At 57.9% G+C, this 20,394-nt stretch overlaps 1 protein-coding gene across 2 annotated transcripts in view; it reads left to right on the top strand.

Annotated features, from left to right (window-relative positions):
* Nucleotides 1-645: 645 nt before the first annotated feature.
* VSTM2L (V-set and transmembrane domain containing 2 like) overlaps nucleotides 646-20,394 on the top strand; it is a 37,508-nt gene continuing 17,759 nt past the window's right edge. Inside the window, exons 1-2 of one of the 2 annotated variants that reach the window (XM_060617407.3) lie at nucleotides 646-1,046; nucleotides 9,855-9,953. In XM_060617407.3, coding sequence (XP_060473390.3) covers nucleotides 926-1,046; nucleotides 9,855-9,953 — 220 coding nt within the window. In that variant the 5' untranslated portion in view covers nucleotides 646-925. The remainder of the gene's footprint in view (nucleotides 1,047-9,854; nucleotides 9,954-20,394) is intronic. The other variant, XM_060617410.3, reaches the window with a different exon arrangement.

Genomic DNA, 20,394 nt, shown 5'->3' on the forward strand with positions numbered 1-20,394 from the left:
CAGCAACTGGCTCGCATCACTCCCATTAGGCAGGCAGGAAAACTGAGACACAGAGAGTAACAATAGTAATAACTATTCAGATCCTACCATGAGGACGGCATTTTACGTTCACGATTTTTCATGAATCCTCACCACGACCCCTGCAGGTAGCTACTATTCCCATTTCTCGGATGAAACCTTTGAGGCTCAGACAGGGATAGACATCCGGACATGATCACGCAGGGAGCTAAAAAGCTGCGGCAGGGCTATCACGAGGTCCCCTGGGCCTCAGCCCAGATTCCTGCCCTACCTCACCCTCACCTCCACCCCCACCGCCACCGACCCCCTGACCCTGGCACCGCCCTGCTAGCAAAGTTGGGAGTCCCTCGGAGCGCGCTGAGTCTGGCGGCAGGTGGATGGGTTTTTCTCCTCATCCCTCTGGATAGTATTTCAGGTTTTGAAGCCAGTTGTGTTATGCTTTGCGGGAACTGGGTCCCTTGGGTGGTTGCCTCCACCCCATCCCGCCGCCCGTTTGCACTCTCGGGTGGGGGGACGTTGCGGGTACCGCTTTAAAAATCCCAGCCTGGGCAAAACTTTGATGATAAATCAAGCGGCAGATCCCTCCGCCGCCGCCTCCTCTGGGCGGGCGGGAGGGAGTGGGAGGGAGGGGGTGCGGCGGCGCCGGCGCCGAGCGGAGTGGCCTTCCGCGGAAGGGAAGAGTCCCGCAGTCGGAGGCGGCCGGCTGGGCGTGCGCTCGCTACCCGCACCCGGGGCTGGACCGGAGCCGGGCGAGGGCTGGGGCCGGGGCCCGGCCAGCTTCGGCGAGCGAGAGGCAGCGGCCGGAGCTGGGCAGCCAGGCCGCATCCGGCAGGGAACGGCGGGCGCGGGGTCTGCGGTCTCCTGAGCCCCGATGTGAGGCGGCGGCGCCCCGGCCCGAGCGCGCACCATGGGGGCCCCGCTCGCCGCGGCGCTGGGCGCCCTCCACTACCTGGCACTTTTCCTGCAACTCGGAGGCGCCACGCGGCCCGCCGGCCACGCGCCCTGGGATAACCACGTCTCCGGCCACGGTGAGTTCGGTCGCCGCCCCCGCGGACTTCCCCACCAAACCCCACCCCGGGCTGCGCCGCTCCAACTTGGCCGTCCCCGGGCTGGAACCCGCGTCGACCCCGGCGGGAGTCTCGTGGCGCCCCCTGCCGGGTCCTCGGACCCGCCCTGGCACCCCGGCCGCCCCTGCAGAGGAAGGGGCACCCCGCGTGCCACCCGGATCGATCCCGCTGTAGCCGAGAGCCCCCTCCTCCCCAGCACGCTCGCGCCGATACACACACCTCCAGGACCACACGTATTCACAGCCAGGGGCACGCTCACTGTTCCCACACTCACAACTCCCGCCCTCACGCATCTCCAGCCGCCTGCTCGGATCCCCCTCCTCACTCATAACCACTCACACTTATGCCCGCTGCACACACACACCGGCACCACGGTTGGGGGACTCACACCCTGCCAGCTGGCACCCAGGCGCACACACTCTGCACAACTCTTGCCTGCCCTTCTGCCTGCAGACACACACACACACACACACACACACACACACTTGTGAACACACTTTGCTCGCCCACTCCTCTCTGCCCATCTGCCTTCCCCTTTTGTAGGTTTAACCCTGTAGCTGCCCTCATCCCCTCTTACTCCTCATCTGCCCCTTAGATCACTGGGAAAGGTCCTGGGGACAGAAGACCCCGCGTCTTGAGAACTGGTAGACCCGAGCTGCGGCTGCCCCTGCAGGGTCGGGGTCGGAGGCTTGCTGGGAGCCCCTCAAACACACTGGAATAGTTGGGATTGCTGCTTCCGGCCACAGGCGTGGATGGGGAAGAAGGATGCTAGGTGCTTCTGTCTTGTCTCTGGGGGTGGGTGGAAAGCCCCCCGCCATCCTTCTGTAGGGTACCCCCCCCCCCCATCCTCAGCCTCGGCCCTGAGGATTGAAAGGTGGGAAATCAACTCAGCCACCGCGGGAGCTGGGGAGCAAGCAAGCAACCCCACACTGGTTGCCTGAGTCTGGGAAGCTCCTTTTAGCCCCAAAGGAGCCCAAGTTGGCAGTGGAGTTGTAACATCTGAGGCTGGTAGCTGGGGAGGGGTTCCCCTGCCCCTGTGAGCCAGGCTCCGGAATGGGGACCGGAGCATAAATGAAAATGGAGACGCTTCTTCCATCCATCCCTTCCCAGTCCAGTGGGGGCGGCTGCAGCACCAGTGCTGGGCACTGTATGCCCAGGGCCGGTGGGGAGGTCTGCACAAAGAGCAGAGAACTGTGTGATTTATTCCGAAGGAAGGAGTGAGGCGGGGGGAGTGGGTAATCAGAGGAGGCTTTGCTGGGGCCTGATGCACGAGTGGGATTGTTCCGAGGGGCACGGGCGCTTCCAAAGCCCTTCTCAGGGTCTCCGCTTTTGGGGAACCATGATTCCCTGCACCTTCTGCCCTACCACGTTTGATAGAACTGCTCTGTGTATCATCTGCGCACCCTTCACGTCCTCCAACGAATTTCTACTGACCTGGCCGGAGCGCTGGTAAATAGGGGAAGGCGTATGTTGATCCTCAGTTTACAGATGGGGAAACCAAGGCTCAGAGAGGTGAAGGGACTTGCCCAAGGTCACACAGTGAGTGAGCGGTTGAGCTGGGACTGGCCACAGGGTCTGTCGGGCAAAGACAGAGCTTTTTCCAGGACATTCATCTCCCCGTCAGATCCCCTCCCATTTAAAGGAAACTGGGAATCCCTCCTTCCGCTCCCCTCCTCGCGATGCTCAGTTCCTTGGCACAGTTAGAACTTATACTAGGAGGTTTTCCAAGGAAGGGTTTTCCTGCATTTGCAGTCCCGAGAGATACGAGGACTGGGGCTCTGAGGTTTATGGTCATCCTGTCCCTGGAGCATCAGACCTCAAGGATTTGGGTGCTACTCTGTCATTCCTGAGGTCCTGAGGGTCTGCCCTTTGTGTGGTAGTCTCTTCCTGCCCCCTGGCCGGGCGTGCTCAGGGGCACAACTCTGCCATGCCAGCTGGAATGTCACCTCTGAACCCTGGACAGGTCCCGCTAAGGCCCAGAGGAGGGGCTAGACAGAAAGGACACAGCACTGACTGCTGGGGGCCCTGGCTTCTCTCACTGACCCCCCTGTGCAGTTCTGGGCAAGTGGGTCAGCCCCCTGTGGGGCTCCTTCTGTCCCTCAAGAAACAAGGAAGCCAGGCTGCTCTGCAGGGGCCAGACTGCCTTCTCCCAACATTGCCAGGTTCAAAGTCACCAAGTAGTGGATGCCGAGGAGCCCCCACGGCGGCCCCTCTGCCGGGCCAAGTGCCCGCCACCACAGGAAGGGTTTGGAGCCACTCACTTAATCACAAAAAGAAACTGTTATTAATGATAGTGAGACGCGGCGAATAAGTGGGTCATGTCTAATAAGCCATTTGTGTTCAGGAGGAGAATACCAATTTGATAAAAGCTGTGTGTGCTGAAAAAGCCCAGAAATTGCTGTTTAGCAGATTGGAGCCTGATCGTTTCATTATTCCTGGGCTCCGCGTGTCCTCGGCTGATTCAGGAAATGTGGCCGGGTTAGGGAGGGGTCTCGGTGCCTGGAGGTGGGGATGGGAGGCTGGAAGTGGGGGGCTCCTCCGGAGGAGCCCACGGACCCCAACCACTTGGCGGTTGCTCCCCTCTCCAGCTCAGTCCGAGCCCAGCCCAGCCGCCAGGCTGACACCTTCCCCCCGCACCACCACCCGGGACTTGTCACAGGGAGAACCCGTGGTCAGGTGGGTCCGCAAGGACATCTGTCTCGCTTCCCATCTCCCTGCTTCCTGCACTCAGCCCACTTCGCAGGGGGCCTTTTAAAGGCATGAGGATCGAATGGGGGAGTGAATGGAGCATGCCTCTTAGGGAGGCACAAGGGACTGAGAGGCTGGGAGGGTGGTGGCCAGTATTCGTCCCTAGTAGGTATTCCGTTAATGGCAACTATTTTGAATTTTCCTTATCAGAAAGGGTTAACTCATTGCCATAAGCACAGCAGAAGTGGCGGGGTGGGGGGGGGGGGAGCGAGGAGCTAGCATTTATGAGCTGCCTACTATGTGCTGTAGGTGCTACCAAACACCTTGCCAGTGTTCACTCACCAAGGTTGACACTATTCATGCAAGGCTGGGGTTGGAGAGAGGAGAATACTGAGGTTCAGAGAGGGCCAGTGACTCGCCCAAGGTCACTGAGCCTGTATGGGGAGTGGAAGAGCTGTGCCTGCCTCCTCCGGGACGGCCTTGAGGCAGGCTAGGCCAGTCACGTGACAGGACTTCTTCCTTCTGCACGGCCTTAGCTGAGCCTTCCAGCTCCCCAGAGAACTGGCAGAGCAGTGGGTTCCAGCAAGAGGAACCAGCCGCTTAGACAGGTGACGGGTAGGGTCTTGCTGAGGGCACATGCAAGTTAGAAAAAGACAGCTGGGCTGGACTCTTTCTCCAGTCCTTGTCCCAGGTCTGGGCCAGGGCAGGGGTCCTGCAGAGACCTCCTGCCTTGGAATCACCGGGGAGTTTGTTAAAATGCAGATCCCAGGGTCCCCCAGACCCATTGGCCAAAATGATTGTTGATGAGACCCTGGAATCTGCATTTTAATAAGCTCCCCAGATGATTCCTGCGCAGCCGGAGTTTGGGAGCCACTGCCTAAAGTATTCACCCACGTGTAGGGACAGGATATTGTCTTGTCCAGGGGCTGCTGGGTTGATTTGGTTTTGCAAGAGAGGGAGAGGGCCACGCTGGAGCAGGCATGTGGACCCTGAGAGGAGACCCAGGAAGCCTGATACTGAAGCAAACATCCATCCTGCCACCCCGCCCTGCCACACACGCACACACACGCACGCACACACACACCTAGGCCAGCACCTTCAATTATTAATACACCCCAATGCAGACACAGATCCTGGCTTGGCCCGGCGCTTTGTCCATTGAGTGATTCACGGTCCTGAGGTTCTCTCTGTTGCCAGGAGGGAGCAGCAGGGTGCTGAGGGAGGGGTGGGGGCCACCGGGCCATTTGGCAAACAGCCTGTGCACTGGAAAACGACTCTGGCATTATCTCATTCCTTACTGAACTGTTGGTATCTCCCCATCAATAAGCTGGCTAGTTTGGTGGCTGGGAGACGGAGAAAATTGAGTGCTGTCTTCCGAAGGTTATGATGTTAAAAATGTGTTCGCATTGTCTCGGGTCTTGGTGATTATTCTATCAATTACGCCCGTAAACACTCGGCCTTGGGCTGAGGGTTCCCGGCCTCCTGTGGGGAATCGGCCCTCACAAGCGGTTTTCCCCGAGTCCTTCACACCAATTGGTTTTGACACCTTGCCTATCAGCCGCTCCGGCGGCCTATTCCCGAAGCAACGGGAGCCGCGGGCGGCCAGCAGGACAGGAATTCGGCTCATCTCCACGGTGACACGGTGACAGCAGAAGTGTTGGGGGAAGTCTCCTTGTGATAAACAAGTGGGCAGGGACAGGGGTGAGGGAGAGTGGTCAGCCACCAGGACCGGAGACGGAGGGGAGGAACAAAGCCGTGGGCAAGGGTGCATTTGCCCAAACTGCCTGGGAGGTTAGTGTTTGGGGTCGCCTGATCCAACGCTGTGCAAATAAAGTGAGAAATACGCAGAAGGAAATGTTTACTGAGTGTCATGCCAGGGCCTTCCATGGCATTGTTTCATCTGATCCCCACAAGCACCCTAAGAAGAAGGGACCTTTTCTCTGGCCCAGTGTATTTATGAGGAAACTGAGGCCCAGTGAGGTTAACAGCCTTGCCTGAGGTCCCACACCCAGCAAGTGCTGGAGTCTGGATTTGAACCCCGGAGTGTGACTCCAGACCCCGTGCTCACAATGCTGTTGAGTCGCAGAGACGAAGAGTTTTTGGAGACGTCCAAGGTCTGAAATCTCAAAACTTTTGTGTATTCCAAGCTAATGTAGTTTGAAACATTCAGTTGATTTTAATTTCGTCATGTCTTTAGAAGAAAAATCACAAAGCTGGAGCCCCTCCTCATCCTTACAGACCACTGCAAGGACATCCCGGGCTGGGCAAGGCTGATGTCGCCTTGCCGTGGACGGACCCAGGCCCCGCCCCTTGGGTACATAGGAGAGGCTGCAACCCTGAGGGTCACGGGGCGCCAGGGTGTCTCCTCCTCTCCCCCGCCCTGGTGAGGTGAGACTCTTCTATCAGAAAAAGGGCCGGTGATCTCACTGGGGGAAGAAATCCACCCCTCCACCAGCTGGTGACCCTGAGGTCCCTCTGGCACCTGCCGCTGGGGGAAGGGAGGCGGAGACGGGGAGCCAGAGGGGCTATCGCTCCTTCAGGTCCCCCTCCCCGCCACGGGGCCCCCTCCCCGTCCTGGAAGCCAGCAGAGGAGTCTCTGGGACTCGGCTCCCTCACCCCCAGCTGAAACCTCTCTTCAAGAACCCCCAGGACCCTCCGCAGCCATTGGGTCCTACCTGAGAGATGGTTTTAGGCAGCACCCGGACACAACCTCTTACATTTTAATCGTTCGCATTTATTTTAATGTGGATTGGAAAAATAAAACCGGCACATCAAAACTGTGATTTCACGGATATGATCGCTTAGGACGAGACTAACGGGCATATGAAAAAACAGTGGGTTAGTTTATGGGAAACCATTCAGACAGGCCAGTGAGGGTGGTACACAGGCAGATCAGTGTGTCGGAATGACTGCACTTGGGGGTTGTTGGCCCGTGGGCTGCCTCCTGCCACCTCCTACTCGGGGCTCTCATTGGGAACCTCTGGCCTGACAGAGGCCGCTGCCGGGTACTGGAGGCTTGACCATTCACTTAGTCCCTCATTCATTCAACAAACATCAGCCGAGCACCTGCCATGCACCAGGCTCCTTTAGCCACTGGGGACGTAGCAGTGAAGGAGACAGATAAGGTTCTAGCTCAGACGACTAAACCTATAAAACATACATAGAAGTATAAATTGTGATAGGAGTTGAGAAGCAGCGATGATGTTCAGCCCAGAAAAGGCACTCCCTCCCGGGGCAGTGAGGGGACCCCATAGTGAGCTCCCTGTCACAGAAGATATGCAAGCTGGACCCAACCATTTATTAGCTGGGGGCGTTTTGGAGGGAATCCCTGCTTTATTTCCCAAAGGAGCACAGACTGGTGAAGTCAGCAGAGAAATCAGAACACAGTGGGTGGTTAATGACGATCTGTCACACAGCGAGTTAGAGATGGGTCCAGGTGGGCGGGGCTGAGGATGCCCGGGCCCCACACAGGGGACGCGGCAGGGGTGAGGGCCTTTGCTGGCTCCTGTGTTGAGAGGTGCGGGCAGTGGCTCCTTTGTGACTTCATTAAAGTTAAAGTGCCAGAGTTCGGGGGTGGGAGAAGTAGACCCTGAGCTTTTAGCCAACCCTCCCGCTAACTCGGCCTTGCTGGGTAGCTTGGCAGGTCCCTGCCCTTCTCTGGGCCTCGGCACCCCCAACGATGGCAAGTTTACCTAAGCTCTAAGCCTCTGGAGTCCTTCCAGGCCCTCTCCTTTGTCCTCCAGGCAGCAGGTGAGGCTGGAGTCCACGGCGGTGCGAACTCCGTCTAGCACGTGATGCTTCGTCTCAGTGGCCTTCGGGGGTCTGGGAACCAAGACGCCAGGCAGCGTTCATCCAGTTTTTTCCTCTGTGCCGATCGTCTCCCTTACCTCCTCCTTTAAGCCTCACACGCCCCATGGGGAGGGTGCTCCCATGTTACGGACTAGGACACGGAGGCGTAGGGGGTGATGTGACCTGCCTGAGGCCACACAGCTGTTGAATGGCAAAGCCAGGCTTGAGCCCAGCTTATGGGGCTGCAAAGCTGGGGTTCTTCCCTGCTCATCTGTCCTGCTCCTGGCTGCCAAGCCCGGTGGGCGTGTGGACACTTGCTTTGTTCCGGAGCGGCACCTTGGCTTCGTCGGATTCTCTCCGGGATGCCAAAATGCCGGAAAGGCCAGGGTCTGGCTGAACAAGCTCGATCTGAGAGCCTAGGCTCCTGGATCCGAGTCCAGCACTGTCAGTGGGGGTGGTGGGACCCTGGGTGCACCTGCCTGGCTGTTCCGCAGGGAGGGGGCTGGTGGCTTTGTCTGAGCGTGCGTCTGGAAAGCGTGCATTTGGGTGTTTGATCGTGTGCGGTTGAGATGTGGCTGGGCGGGAAGGAGCCGGGTGGTCCCTCTAGCGTCCCAGCCTAGGGGGGCCAGGCTGTGCCCTCTGTGCCATAGCCTTGGCTTCTGAATCAGCCTCCCCGGCCCCTCCAAGCTGATGCCCTTGGGACGTGAGGCATAGGAGCTCTGGGAGCATCTGGAAGGTTAGAGCCGGAGCTGGGGCCGGGGGGGGCCTTGCTCAGAGCTATCAATTAGGGGGCTGGCAGTGGCCATCTGTGGCAAGCGCTCTGCCTGCCCCTCTCTCTGGATCTCTCTCTCCGGGTTGGACTCTCTCCCTCTGTCCTTCAGTCTCTCTCCATCTTTCTTTGTCCCTTTCCCTGTGTCTGCTGCATCCATCACCCTCCCTCTTCCCATCTCCCCACCTCACCCTGTCTGTCTTCACATGCACACACGTGCACGCACGCACACGCGCCCACACGCACACACTCCTCTCTCCGGGTCACATCTAGGATCACACACGCATGTATTCTGGGTAGCATGATGATACCCGCACAGAGCGGGCACCTGAGAAATGTCAGTTGAATGACTGAAGCGAATGAATGAATGGTGATGTTACAAGGGGATGAAATGAAATGGTGATGTTACAAGGGACACTGGAGCTTGTCTAGACTAGTGGTTCCTAATTTTCTTGGAGGTCACAATCCTCTTGAGCATCTGATGAAAAATGGATCACTTCCTCAGAAAAATGCCACACCATTTTTGGTTAGTTCCGGTGGGTTCGTTGAGGCCCCCAAAGCTCACCTGTGGTCCCAGGGGAAGCAGCCTTCATTTCACTGGGGAGGAAACTGAGGCCCAGAAAGGAGCCAGGGCCAGCCCCAGGATGCAGGGCAAGCCCTCAGCAGAGCCGGGAGTGGGTCCTCCTCCTCCCCCGCAGCTCTCCCATGTGACCTGGGGGGAGGGGGTTGGGGGGGGGGGCTCTGGAACAAGCTTGTCACTTTCCCCAGCAAGTTCTGGGTGAGTGTCTCCAGGGGGTGGGCGCGGGGGAGAGGTAACGGAGGACAGCCAGCCAGAGACGAGAGCCCTGGAAATGGCTCAGGTGGGCGAGCCATCCGGAGGGGCGGGGGGGCGGGGGGGGTGTCTCTGAAGGCTTCCCACCAGAGTGGTCCCCATGTCCTGGGGCAGTCAGGAAGACTTCCTGGGGGAGGTGGGCTCCTTGAATCCAGGGCTGAGGGCTGGGTTGAGGGGATTCCAGAGGCCAGGGGAGCCTCCCCTGACGGCCTGGGTCTGGCAGGGGCTTCAGTGGGAGAGTTGTGCATGTGTACTGGGCAAAGCAGGCTGCGGGGCTTGGTGTTGACCCCCACCAGCTGGAGGTTTTCGAGTGGGGAGGGTGGGGGTCTGGCGTCGGGGTAGGACCCGCCATGTGCCTGAAGTGGGGGCTCAAACAGGACTTGGAGGCTGGAGGGGGAGAGGCTGTTTTCTGGACTAGGCCCGAACTCGCAGGCTCATAGGATGCCGGGGCCGCAGCGTCCAGGGGGCGACAGAAACGTGGGCTCCGTGGGAGATGGGAACTGGGTGTGCACGCGTGCGCGCGTGTGTGTGTGTGTGTGTGTGTGCGCGCATACTGGCTTCCTTTCTAATACTTGAGCACCCCAGGCTCCTCAGCACCTTCCCCCCAGTGATTTCATCTGCCTGGCAGGCTCCCCCCCCTGCCCCCCCACCCTCCGGCTCCCTCCACCGTGCTTCGTGTACCTCCTCACAGGGGCGCGTGACCTGCCAGAGCCTCACCGTGGTCATCCCAGCGGGCACCCCAGGCACCCGTCCACACGCCATCTTGCAGAAGAGGAAACGGGCTTAAGAGGTGGGTGGGCTGGGGGCCCACACCTAGTTCAAGGCAAGGGAGCAGAGCCCCACCTTTCCCCCCCAGCCTGGCGTGATGAGGTTGTAGGGGATGGTATATGCCCGGGCTTTGGGGGTCAGATGCTCTTGGGCTCAAGTCCCGGCCCCCTACTCAAGCTCTCTGAGCCTCACTGGCCAACTTGGGGCTGGGGGTCTTGACCGAAGCCCCTCTTCTCCCAACCCTCAGGTTTGGTTCCTGGCTGAGGGCAGGGAAGGTGAGAGCAGACGGCAGCGTGTCTGTTTTGCTTTGTGAGGTTTTAAAAAAATTATTTCCGGCCTCAGAGGCGGCAGCAATTATGGCCGGCTCACTGGGGAGCCGTTTGCCGCCTGTCATTGGGCCCAGGAAAGGGTCCCTAATGGAGGCCCGGCGGCCGGAGTGCATGGTAGTGAAAATAACGCTCCAAACAACCCTGCACTAATGGTCTCCTGGCAGGCAGACGAGAGGGAGGGGGCGGACAGGCTGGCTGACAGCTGACGGAAGGCCTCTGGGGCAGGGGGCCCTGAGCCTCACCGGCTGGTCTCCTCATGTCCCCCAAACCCCAGCAGTGCTCCCTGAACTCCAGTTAGGCGCTGGGAGTCCTGAGCCCCATCCTGGCTCTGCTGCTTTCTGTTGAATCTCCTCCCGGGCAGAGGAAAAACACTCAGTGCAAAAGCCCTGGGGTGGGGCAGAACCCCGTCAGCTAGGGATTCTCTGGTTCTAGAACAGTCCTTGCGTTTCAGAAGGCCAGGCCAGTCTAGTCTTCTAGGGGAGGAAAAGGGAGGTGGGAGTCTTGGGGCAAGAGGAGCCGGAGCAAGGCCACCCTGTGAGAGGCGGCGTGAATAGCGGCCCGATCATCACCAACCTGATAAAGCTCCATGGAGCCCACTAGGTGCCGGATATTTACGGGGATGTGTGATCCTCTTGAGTGCCCATGATACCCATTTTACAGATGAGGAGACTGAAGCTCAGGGCTTTGCCCACCACAAGGAAGCAGAGTTGGGGTTCACATCTGGGTCAGCCTGACTCCAGAGCTCGCACGGTTTCTGCTGCTCTGCTAGATTTCCCAAACACAGTTGGGCAGGGGCGGGAGGGGCAGGGGCAAGCACTATGTCCCAAGGGGGGCCGTGTTGGACCACACCTCCTGGGGAGGCGGCGTGGCCGCCAGAGTCTGCCTCAGTTTCTCCCCTGCTGTCGGTCCGTGCACCTGGCGTTCAAGCGCCCTCTCCCCTTCTCTGTTCTTCACGCTCCCTGCCCCCACCCATCTCTCACTTGTCTTTCTCCCTCTCACTGGACTTGAGGGGCGCTCCTTTCTGGGCTCGGGGGCAGCCGCTCATCCCTGTGGCTGGTGCGGCCTCCCTCTGCTTCCTCCATTCACCCCCTCTCTGCCCCTGGCAGGCAGCACGGATGGCACACGCCCGGGCTTTGGGGTCAGACTCTTAGGCAGACTCTTAGGTCAAGTCCTGACCCCCCTCAAGCTCTGCAAGCCTGAGGAGCCATCTGTGCAATGGGCTCACCCCACTGGCCTTGCAGGATGTCCAGGCGAGGGGGGTGGGAGGAAATGGCATCTGCACAAACGTCAGGATGTCTGTTTGCCGTCTCGTGTCCCTGCCCCCGCATTCTGGTTCCTGTCCTGTCGCTGGCTCCCCGCACATCCCCCCGCTTGCCTCCCTCCCTCCCAAACCCTTTCACTCCCCGGGGCCCAGATGTGTGGGAAGAGGAGGCGGGAATTCCGCTGGGGAAACCTGCTCGACTCCCACAATCCTGCAAGTGCCAGAATATTTTCACTCTCCTTAAATCTCCCTAGATTTGTAATTCTACTGCTGTCTCCCTCAATCCGCGCCGCTGGCCTTGGGAGGCACCCTGCCCCCCGCCGCGGGCACCGGCACTGCCCGCCCAGCCGGGTCACGGCTGCCTGGCGGGGGAGGGGGGAGGGGGGCAAGTCCTCCCTCTGTCCGTGCCTCAGTTTCTTCACCCATAAGAAGAGGAGAGTGACAGTGGCCACTTCCTGGGTTGTCTTGGGGATTCGGTGAGACATTTTACGTTATTAAAGAAGCGTCTCTATAAAAAGGAATGAAATCTGATATATGCTACAATGTAGGGGAACCTCGAAAACATTATGCTGAGTGAAAAAAAGCCGGTCCCCAAAGACCGTATGTGGTGTTATCGCATTGGTATGAAACATCCAGAATAGGGGAGTCCAGAGACAGAACATAGAGCGGTGACCTCCAGGGGTCACGGGGACGGCTCGTGACTGCCTCCTGGGTGCGGGGTTTCCCTTCAGGGGGATGAAAACGTCTGCGGACTAGATGCAGGGGGCGGTTGTCCAACGCCGTGAATGCGCTCAGTACCACCGACTTGTTCATTTTAAAGTGGTTAATTCTGTGACCTGAATTTTGCTCCAATGACAATCTAAACACAAAGGAAACGCCCCTGGAGCCCATACTCTGCCAGATCGTCCACTGACAACAGCCTTACGACATAGGTGTTATCACCCCCATTTTACAGATGAGCAAACCGAGGCCCAGCATCACCATGCACTTAGCGCATAGTAGGGGCTCAAAATGGTAGCTGTTTGCACTTTTATTTAGGGCAGCTCTCCTTCCCCATCAGCGGGGCTGGGCAGGGACCCCACCTGAGCGAATGGCCTTGTGTGTGTATAAAACTCAGCAGTTGAGTGGCTGCCACCGGGGAACAGCGGGCATTGAGGCCCTACTGTGTCCCCCACATGGACATGTCACCTGCATCAGTCCTCGAAATAAGCCTTGAAGAAGTGACACAAGTGAGGGGCGCCTGGGTGGCTCAGTCGGTTTAAGCGTCCGACTTCAGCTCAGGTCACGATCTCGCGGTCCGTGAGTTCGAGCCCCGCGTCCGGCTCTGGGCTGATGGCTCAGAGCCTGGAGCCTGCTTCCGATTCTGTGTCTCCCTTTCTCTCTGCCCCTCCCCCGTTCATGCTCTGTCTCTCTCTGTCTCAAAAATAAACAAAACGTTAAAAAAAAAAATTTTAAAATAAATAAATAAATAAACTTAAAAAAAAAAAAATGACACATGTGGGAACAAGCACTCAGGCCAGTGGGGTGACTTAGAGCCACACGGCGAGTCAGGCCAGGGGTGCAGCTGTTATCCTTACTCGTAAATCCTGGGCGTCCCTGCCCCCCTCCCCAGTCCCTCTGCTTCCTCCTGGTCCGCTCCCCGCTTTTGCCAACAGGTCAACAATCCCCTGCGCGGGGCAAGGCCTAAGGCTGCAGAGGCAAAGGAGGCCTCTGACTGGATCGGACAGAGGCCCCTTGACTAGGGGATCAGCCCCACGCGGCGGAGTAAACAGCTCCCCACCAGGGCACCATTTCTTTGATGGTCTATTTCATTCAAAATTCATGGGTTCTGTATTCTGATCCATAATATATTCATGTTTGCTTTCATACAAAAATAATGTTCTTTCCCCATTTGGGGGGAGGGCAATCAATGCCTCGGGAGGTGGCTTCGCCGGTTGCAGCAGCAGGGACCGTGAGGGCGTCCACTGTTCACTTCTTTGTTCGCTCACTCTGCAAGCGGGCACTCGGGCCTCCTCGGGCCCGAAGCGGGTGTTAGTCCTCACCGTGTGCAAGACGCAGGGCACCTGGCACTGAATCACCCAGGAAGCTGCCCCGTCAGCCGGACTGGCGGGCTCGGTAGGGTTGTGACAGGCGAGTGGCAGAGAGGCTCCAGGTCCGTGGGCCTCTGCAAGCCGGGGCCTGGAGGTGGGGCCGAGGGATGAAAGGCGGGAGGTCAGTGGCCGAGGACGCCAGGGCCCGTGACAGTGGTGGGGGTGGCTGCCCGCTGTGTCCGGCCCTCAGCAGGCCCTGCGTCCCGAGCCCTTCTGATCGAGAAGAGTCTCTGCTTGGTGCTGCTCTGAATTTAATGCGTGACCCTCGCCGGTCTCCCCTGTTAATGCAAGAAAATGGAGACTGAGGCCCGGAGCCTTCAGCAAGCCGCTGCCTTCCCTGGCTGGAATTTACAGATGCTGTTTGGGTCTCATAGTGTTTATTTTTACAGTTACCCTCTATTTATGGCAAGTGATGCTGATTTTCCGTTTATGGCGGTAATAAAAGTCTCCTTTTAAGCTGAATTTATTTAAGTAAAAAGGGAAAGATGCTTTGAAAATAAATATTAAGTAAATAATGGTGCAGGTGCATCAGGGATCCTGCAGAAATGGTGAAGGTAGTCCCCAAGAGGTCAGACTCGTGAGACTCTCCCTCGGGTGTGCCCTTTCCTGTTCGGAGCTCCTCCTAACTGTGCCAACTCCAACCAGCCTTCAAGTCCAAGTGTGCCCCACCACCTAGAAGCCACCCCTGAGTCCAGGCAGACGTGGGCCTGCCTTTATCTTCCCTCACACCGTTACCTGCATCCCAAGTTTCTGCATACAGTTGTGCTCTGCGTATCTCTGGGCTGGGGCGGGGAGGGGCCACGATTCACGGCTATGTGAATGGTGCACACCCTGAACAACGGTACATGGCGATGCAGGCTCAGTCCCAGCTGTTGTCCACACAGTAGTCTTGGGAAGCCCGGCACACGTAGGGGTCTATGAAGGTTGATCTCTTTCATCCCGTTTGCCGGGAGGACTTGAGCTCACCGCATGCCCGGGTCGCCATCTTCCCGCCAGGCACGCTGCGGTTCACTAAGCTTTTGTACAAAATGCCTTCTTCCGCTTCTTGAGAAGGGGAGAGCTTGCCCACTCCAAGATGAAACGACCCGGATCCCTCAGCCTGCCGGAGAACCCTCGAGTTCCTCCCTGGAGCCCATCCCTGGGCAGACGCTCTGCACCCACCCCCAGGGGGGAGGTTGCCTGCTGGGCTCCTTCTACGCAGCCAGCCCTCTCAGACCCTGGGGGCTTTTCCATCCAGTTTATCTGGGTTTTCCTCTTATGGACATGTCACATCTCCTGGTTTCGGGAGCAAGGTGAGATTCACAGATGAGCTGGGGCTCCGTTAAACACTCCCTCCGCAGCCTTTCCCCTGTTCGGCCTCTCAGCTGGGAGTTAAGGTGGCCATGGGCCTTCCTGACCCCGTGCCACACCCCTTGCAGTCCTGGCCACCAGCTGAGCTGGGCACAGAGCAGGCTGTCCGGAAACGACCCCCAAGGAGTCACACTTTTTAGGACAGAAGGGGAAAGGAGCTGAGTGACGGACGACTCAGGTTCTGGTTGGCAAATTCTGCAGGCAGCCTTGGGACTGAAGTCTGGCTTTGTTCCCTCATGCTGTGTGACCTCAGGCACTGACACTCCCTCTCTGAATCTTCATACCTCCCTCTGTGAAATGGGGCTGACAGTAAATAGTACCAGCTCATCAAGTCCTTGGGAGGATGAAGTAGGCTTCTGTGTACAGGCGGCACCTAGAGGGGTGCCTGATGGCCCCCAGGTTCTCTGAGCTTTGTTTCTTAAGTTGCTGGAAAAGACTCAGGTATGGAGGGAGGTAAGTGGTGGGGGGAGTTCCAGGGGCCCTCACGTGGACACCCTGACTTCCTATCTTCATCACTGTCGTACCAGCACCAGCAGAGAACAGGGGGAGAGTTTGGACTTGGCTCCTAAGGCCTGAGTCTGAATCCCAGCTCCTCAAAGTCCCTGAGCTGCTGGAAACCTCTGTGAGCCTCAGTTTTCCCACCTGCAGGAAAGAGCCGATGATCCCTGATCGGCAGGGCCGCTCCGAGGGATTATGCGGGGTCAGACACATCAGCTTTCTGGTGGGTTGTGGGCCTCCAGTCAGAAAGATGATCCCATGTTTGATCCCAGGCTTGTGGTGCTCGTCCCCGGGCCGCAAGGGTGCAGAGGGCCCCCCGCGAAGCAGCCACAGCCCTTTCTGGCATTGCCGGCCTTGCCGGCCTTGATTTATTGTCCCGTCTCATTCTCGGTCGCACTTCCTATCCCAACTTTATGGGCCCTCTCAGGGAGCCTCCAGCCTGCCTGTCAGTTTGGCAGGACCCGCGTGGACCAAGCCGGGCTTGGGCGGCCGGTGGTCATAGGGCCAGAAGGAGAGAGGATGGGGAGGGGCCCGGCCTACTGGGGCCCAGCTAGGACCTCCCAGGTTGCTGTGTCCACATTGTCCACTTGTCTGTCCCTATCCCTGCTCTTGTGGGCACGGTCCCCCCCGAAACTCCATTCTGGCACATAGTAAGTGCTCAATAAACAAAAGATGTCTGTCTCCTTTGTTTTGTTTTTTTTCCTTACAGTTTCAAACTTAAGTCCTCTGGGTTTCTGTCTGACCTTTCTACCTTCATTCATTCGTTCATTCACTCGCCCTTTCAGTACATGCTTAACAGCACCTCCTCCATGCTGGGCAGTGCAGGGGCCCTGGGCTGGGGGAGCTCCCAGGCGGGGGGAGACACAGACACCTTAGTATCTGTCACATGACATGCCGCAGTGGGGGCAATGACAGGACTCAGAGACCATCAGGGGCCCCGAAGAGGACTTCCGCTCCAGCCTGGGCAGGGAGGGCATCTCCAGGCACAGGGCCACCTGTGAGCTGGGATTCCAGCCCAGGGGGGACACATGGAAGTGACAGGGAGAGGCGGGAGGGGCCACGGCCGGGGTTCAACAGAGCCACTGCTGCGGACTTCGGATGCCCAGCCCGAGAAGCTGCCTCCGACCCTGAGTGTCCCATTGGGCACCCTGAGTGTGAGGGTTTCCTGGAGCTCCCGGGCGGCCCTGAGCCAGGAGGATGGGATCCTTTCTCTGCCTTCTGGCACAGCCACCGTATATGTCTTGTGCGACAGCAGCCAGCGTTCACTGAACACCTACCGTGTGTCTGGTATCATTGCGGCTGCCAGGATCCCACGGTAAACAAAACAGGCTCCAGTCTCCAGCCTTTGAAGGGCTTACACTCAGGTTGGGAGAGGGGCAGCGAATGAGACGCGGAAGAGGCGGCATGTTAGTGTAATGGTAAGGAGAAAGCGCGAAGTCGCGAAAAGGGGACAGACAGGGCAGGGAAGATGCAGGAGGTGACACGGAAGCACAGGTTTGAACGAGGTGAGGGGGTCCCGTGCGTGGGGGTGGGGAGCATTCTGGGCACAAGTCCAGGGAAATCCTCGTTGTGTGAAAACCGCTGCGGCAGGCCAGAAGCCACGGGAGGACTTTAAACAAAAAACTGTGATAAAATTTATACAACATCGGATTTACCATTTTAGCCATTTTTTACGTGTACGGTTCAGGGGCGACAAATACGTCCCGATTTTTGGGCAGCAGTCCCCGCCATCCATCTCCAGAATGTTCTCATCTTCTCCAGCTGAAACTCTGCTCCTGTTAAACGCTAAGCACCGCCTCCCCCCCCCCCCATTCTCCTCTCCCCCAGCCCCAGGCAGCCTCCCCTCTGCTTTCTGTCTCTAGTTTGACCGCTCTAGGTGCCTCATATAAGTGGAATCATGCAGTGTTCGTTCTTTGGCTCCTGGCTTATTTCGCTCAGCGAAATCATGTCCTCAAGGGTCATCCCTGTTGGAGCCCGTGTCAGAATTTCCTTCTCTTTAAGGCTGAATAATATTCCGTTGTATGGAGAGACGACATATTGTGTACCCATTCATCACTGGAGGATTTTGAGCAGGCCCTGACACAGCAGGACGTAGCAAGAGATGGGCTGAGCGGGGACCCTCGGGGCCACAGTGGTTCTCTCCGCTCTGCCCTCCTTGCCTCCCTCCAGCTCCATTTCTGCCTTGGTTCCCCTGACAAGGAGCTGATCCTTTTACTGGTCCTCAAGGGACTCTCATTCTGGCAGAGACTGATGGGTGGCCTGGGGTCCAGTCCCTGTAGGCTTCCTGGAGGAGGCAGCCTCAAACCAGCGATCTGCAGATTAAAAGGGCAAGGAGGGCTGTGCAGAAGGAGAGAGGAGATTTGGGGCCAAAGGGTCTGGAATGGGGGATCTGGCCTCAGAGATGGAGGGAGGTGGGGAGTGGGCTGAGGCTGCCTTTGGTGAACACGTCCCCTGAGGCCTGCCTGTGTGTCGCTGGTAGGGGGCCGTGAGGAGCAAACTGAGGAAGGAGCAGGTACAGGACTGATGGATGGGAGGTTGCACGGGGGCCCAGATATGAGTGAAATACAGATGCTGCACTCCCTGCATAATCTGATGAAGATACAAGGAGCGTCTGTTAAATCTTTCCAGAGGTGACAGAATTTTGAGCTAGAATGTGAGAGAAGGGAGTGATGTTTGTGGAGCACCTACTATGTGACAAACACGAGGCACATGTTGCCTTGTGTTGTCCTCCCCTCTGCGCTCTCATTCTCTGCTCGTTTCATATAACGAACTGAGGTTCAGGGGCGCCTGGGCGGCTCAGCCGGTTGAGCGTCGACTTCGGCTCAGGTCATGATCTCACGGTTTGGTTCGTGAGTTCGAGCCCCGCGTCGGGCTCTGTGCTGACAGCTCAGAGCCTGGAGCCTGTTTCAGATTCTGCGTCTCCCTCTCTCTCGGCCCCTCCCCTGCTCATGCTCTCTCTCTGTTTCTCAATAATAAATGTTAAAAAAAATGTTTTTTTAATTAAAAAAGAGAACCGAGGTTCAGAGAGGTAAAGGGGCTATTCCCGGTCACACAGCTGGGTAGTAGAAGGAACAGGATTCAAACCCAGGCCTGCAGGCCAAGCCCTAGACGTGTTGAACCAGGGCCTGGAAGGTTAGGAAGGAGGTCAGGCCCTGGCCTTGAAGGGCAGACAAGATCTTCCAGTGATCCTCTGCCTTTACCAGAAACCAAACGCACTGATCCGGGCCAGGGCCACAGAGCTGTTTCCTGCAGACGGTGCCCTGATAAGCGGGCTGAGGGTTAATGACTGTATTGCTCCCCCAATTAAAAGCAGAAAGGAAGAAGAGGTTGCATTCAATCAAGCCCCTTTCTCCTTCTCCTGCAGAATCCTAATTTGTGGACACCCGTTGTAATTGTCTGCCCAGCAAGCCCAGCCCTGCTCAGGCCCTGGGGCAGGAGAACACCACTGCAGCCTCTCAAAAATCTATAATTATTCCAGCCTCCCCGGGGACTGGCCATGAGGAGTTACCTGAGCAGGGAGGGAGGGCTCAGGACAGGAGGAAGTCAGAGAGGAGAAATGGATTTTCTGTCCCGAACTCAGCAGGCGTGCTAACTGGCGAGAGGGGGTCTGGGTGCCTGGAGGGAAGGAGGTGGGGGAGAGGACTAGGAAGAGGGGCTGCAGGAGAAAGGCCGAGAAGTTACGGGCTCCGCCCTCGAGTGCTCTAGAACTGGGTTCTAATGTTCACGCTTTCTCTGTGGCTTTGGGCAAGTCCTTGACCTCTCCGGGCCTCAGCTTCCCCACCTGCACGATGGGGATGACAAGCATCACACTCCCCCATGGCAGCATGGCAGGAGCATGAGCAAATGTCCGAGATGAGTATGGAACCGTGCCTGGCCCAATGCAAGTGCCCTGTGTCTTAGACATTGTTACTGCGTTGTCGTCACACGGTATCCTCTCTCACGGAGTCAGGTTAGGAAGCAAGAACCTTATGCCAATTAGAGCTGCCCACCTGCAGTGGGGGTATGAGGAGCTGGGCTCCCCGTCTCTGGAAGTGTCCAAGTGGGATACAGAAGTAGGGAACCTGGTGGCTGAACTTTTCCTGATTCGTTCAAACCAAACCCTGATGGGGGCGGGTGGGCCCCTGGGTCTTAGTCACAACTGCTGGTCAGACCCAGGTTCAACACCCAGCTGTGTGTGAACCGTGGGCAAGTCCTGGCCCCTTTTTGAGCCTCACTTTCCTCATCTGTCAAATGGGGGTGAGCAGAGAGAGTATTAGAGATAGTGCTTGCCCAGTGCTAGGCATGAGTAGATGCTTAAAAATCATATGGATTCTTTTTAAAAAACCAACAAAGCTCCCTGGATTTCTTTCTCTCTTCCTTGCCTTGGCCCACACCATTCCTTTCCCCGCCCCGCCCCCCACCCCCCCACCCCCCCCAACCCCCCCCCCCACCCGCCCCCGGCCTCTGCTTGTCAGGATCCACCCATCTTCCGGCCTGGCTGCCACGTGCCTCCTCCCCCAAGTGGAAGTGACCCCTCCCCTTCCCAATGCCCAGGGCACCTTCTCCCTCAGATTGAGCTGGTGGGGTTCTCAGACCCCAGGACTGACCCCCCCATGGCACAAAGGAGCAAACCGAGGCTCGGAGAAGGGGAGAGATGTTCCCCAGGTCCCACAGCCAGTCTGTTGGCAGAAACAGGCTCAGTTCTCCATCCCTGGTTCCAGTTCTGCATTCCGGGCACCCACCTGCACGTTGCTTCTCCTTCAGGGGCTCCTTGGGGCAGGTCCGGGGACAGACCTTCGTGTTGCTGCCCGTGACCAGGGAGACTCAGATTATGCCCTCAAATGCTCAGAACCTTGGTTTCCCCACTTGTCTTGCAGACACATTGCCCCCTTCACCACTGAGGTTGGAGCCAAACCTGAAGGCAGGTCCTGGAAGGGACTGAGGGGTCGGAGAGAC

Source organism: Panthera onca, chromosome A3, assembly GCF_046562875.1.
Source record: "Panthera onca isolate mPanOnc1 chromosome A3, mPanOnc1 haplotype 2, whole genome shotgun sequence".
In the NCBI taxonomy this organism is placed as follows: domain Eukaryota; kingdom Metazoa; phylum Chordata; class Mammalia; order Carnivora; family Felidae; genus Panthera; species Panthera onca.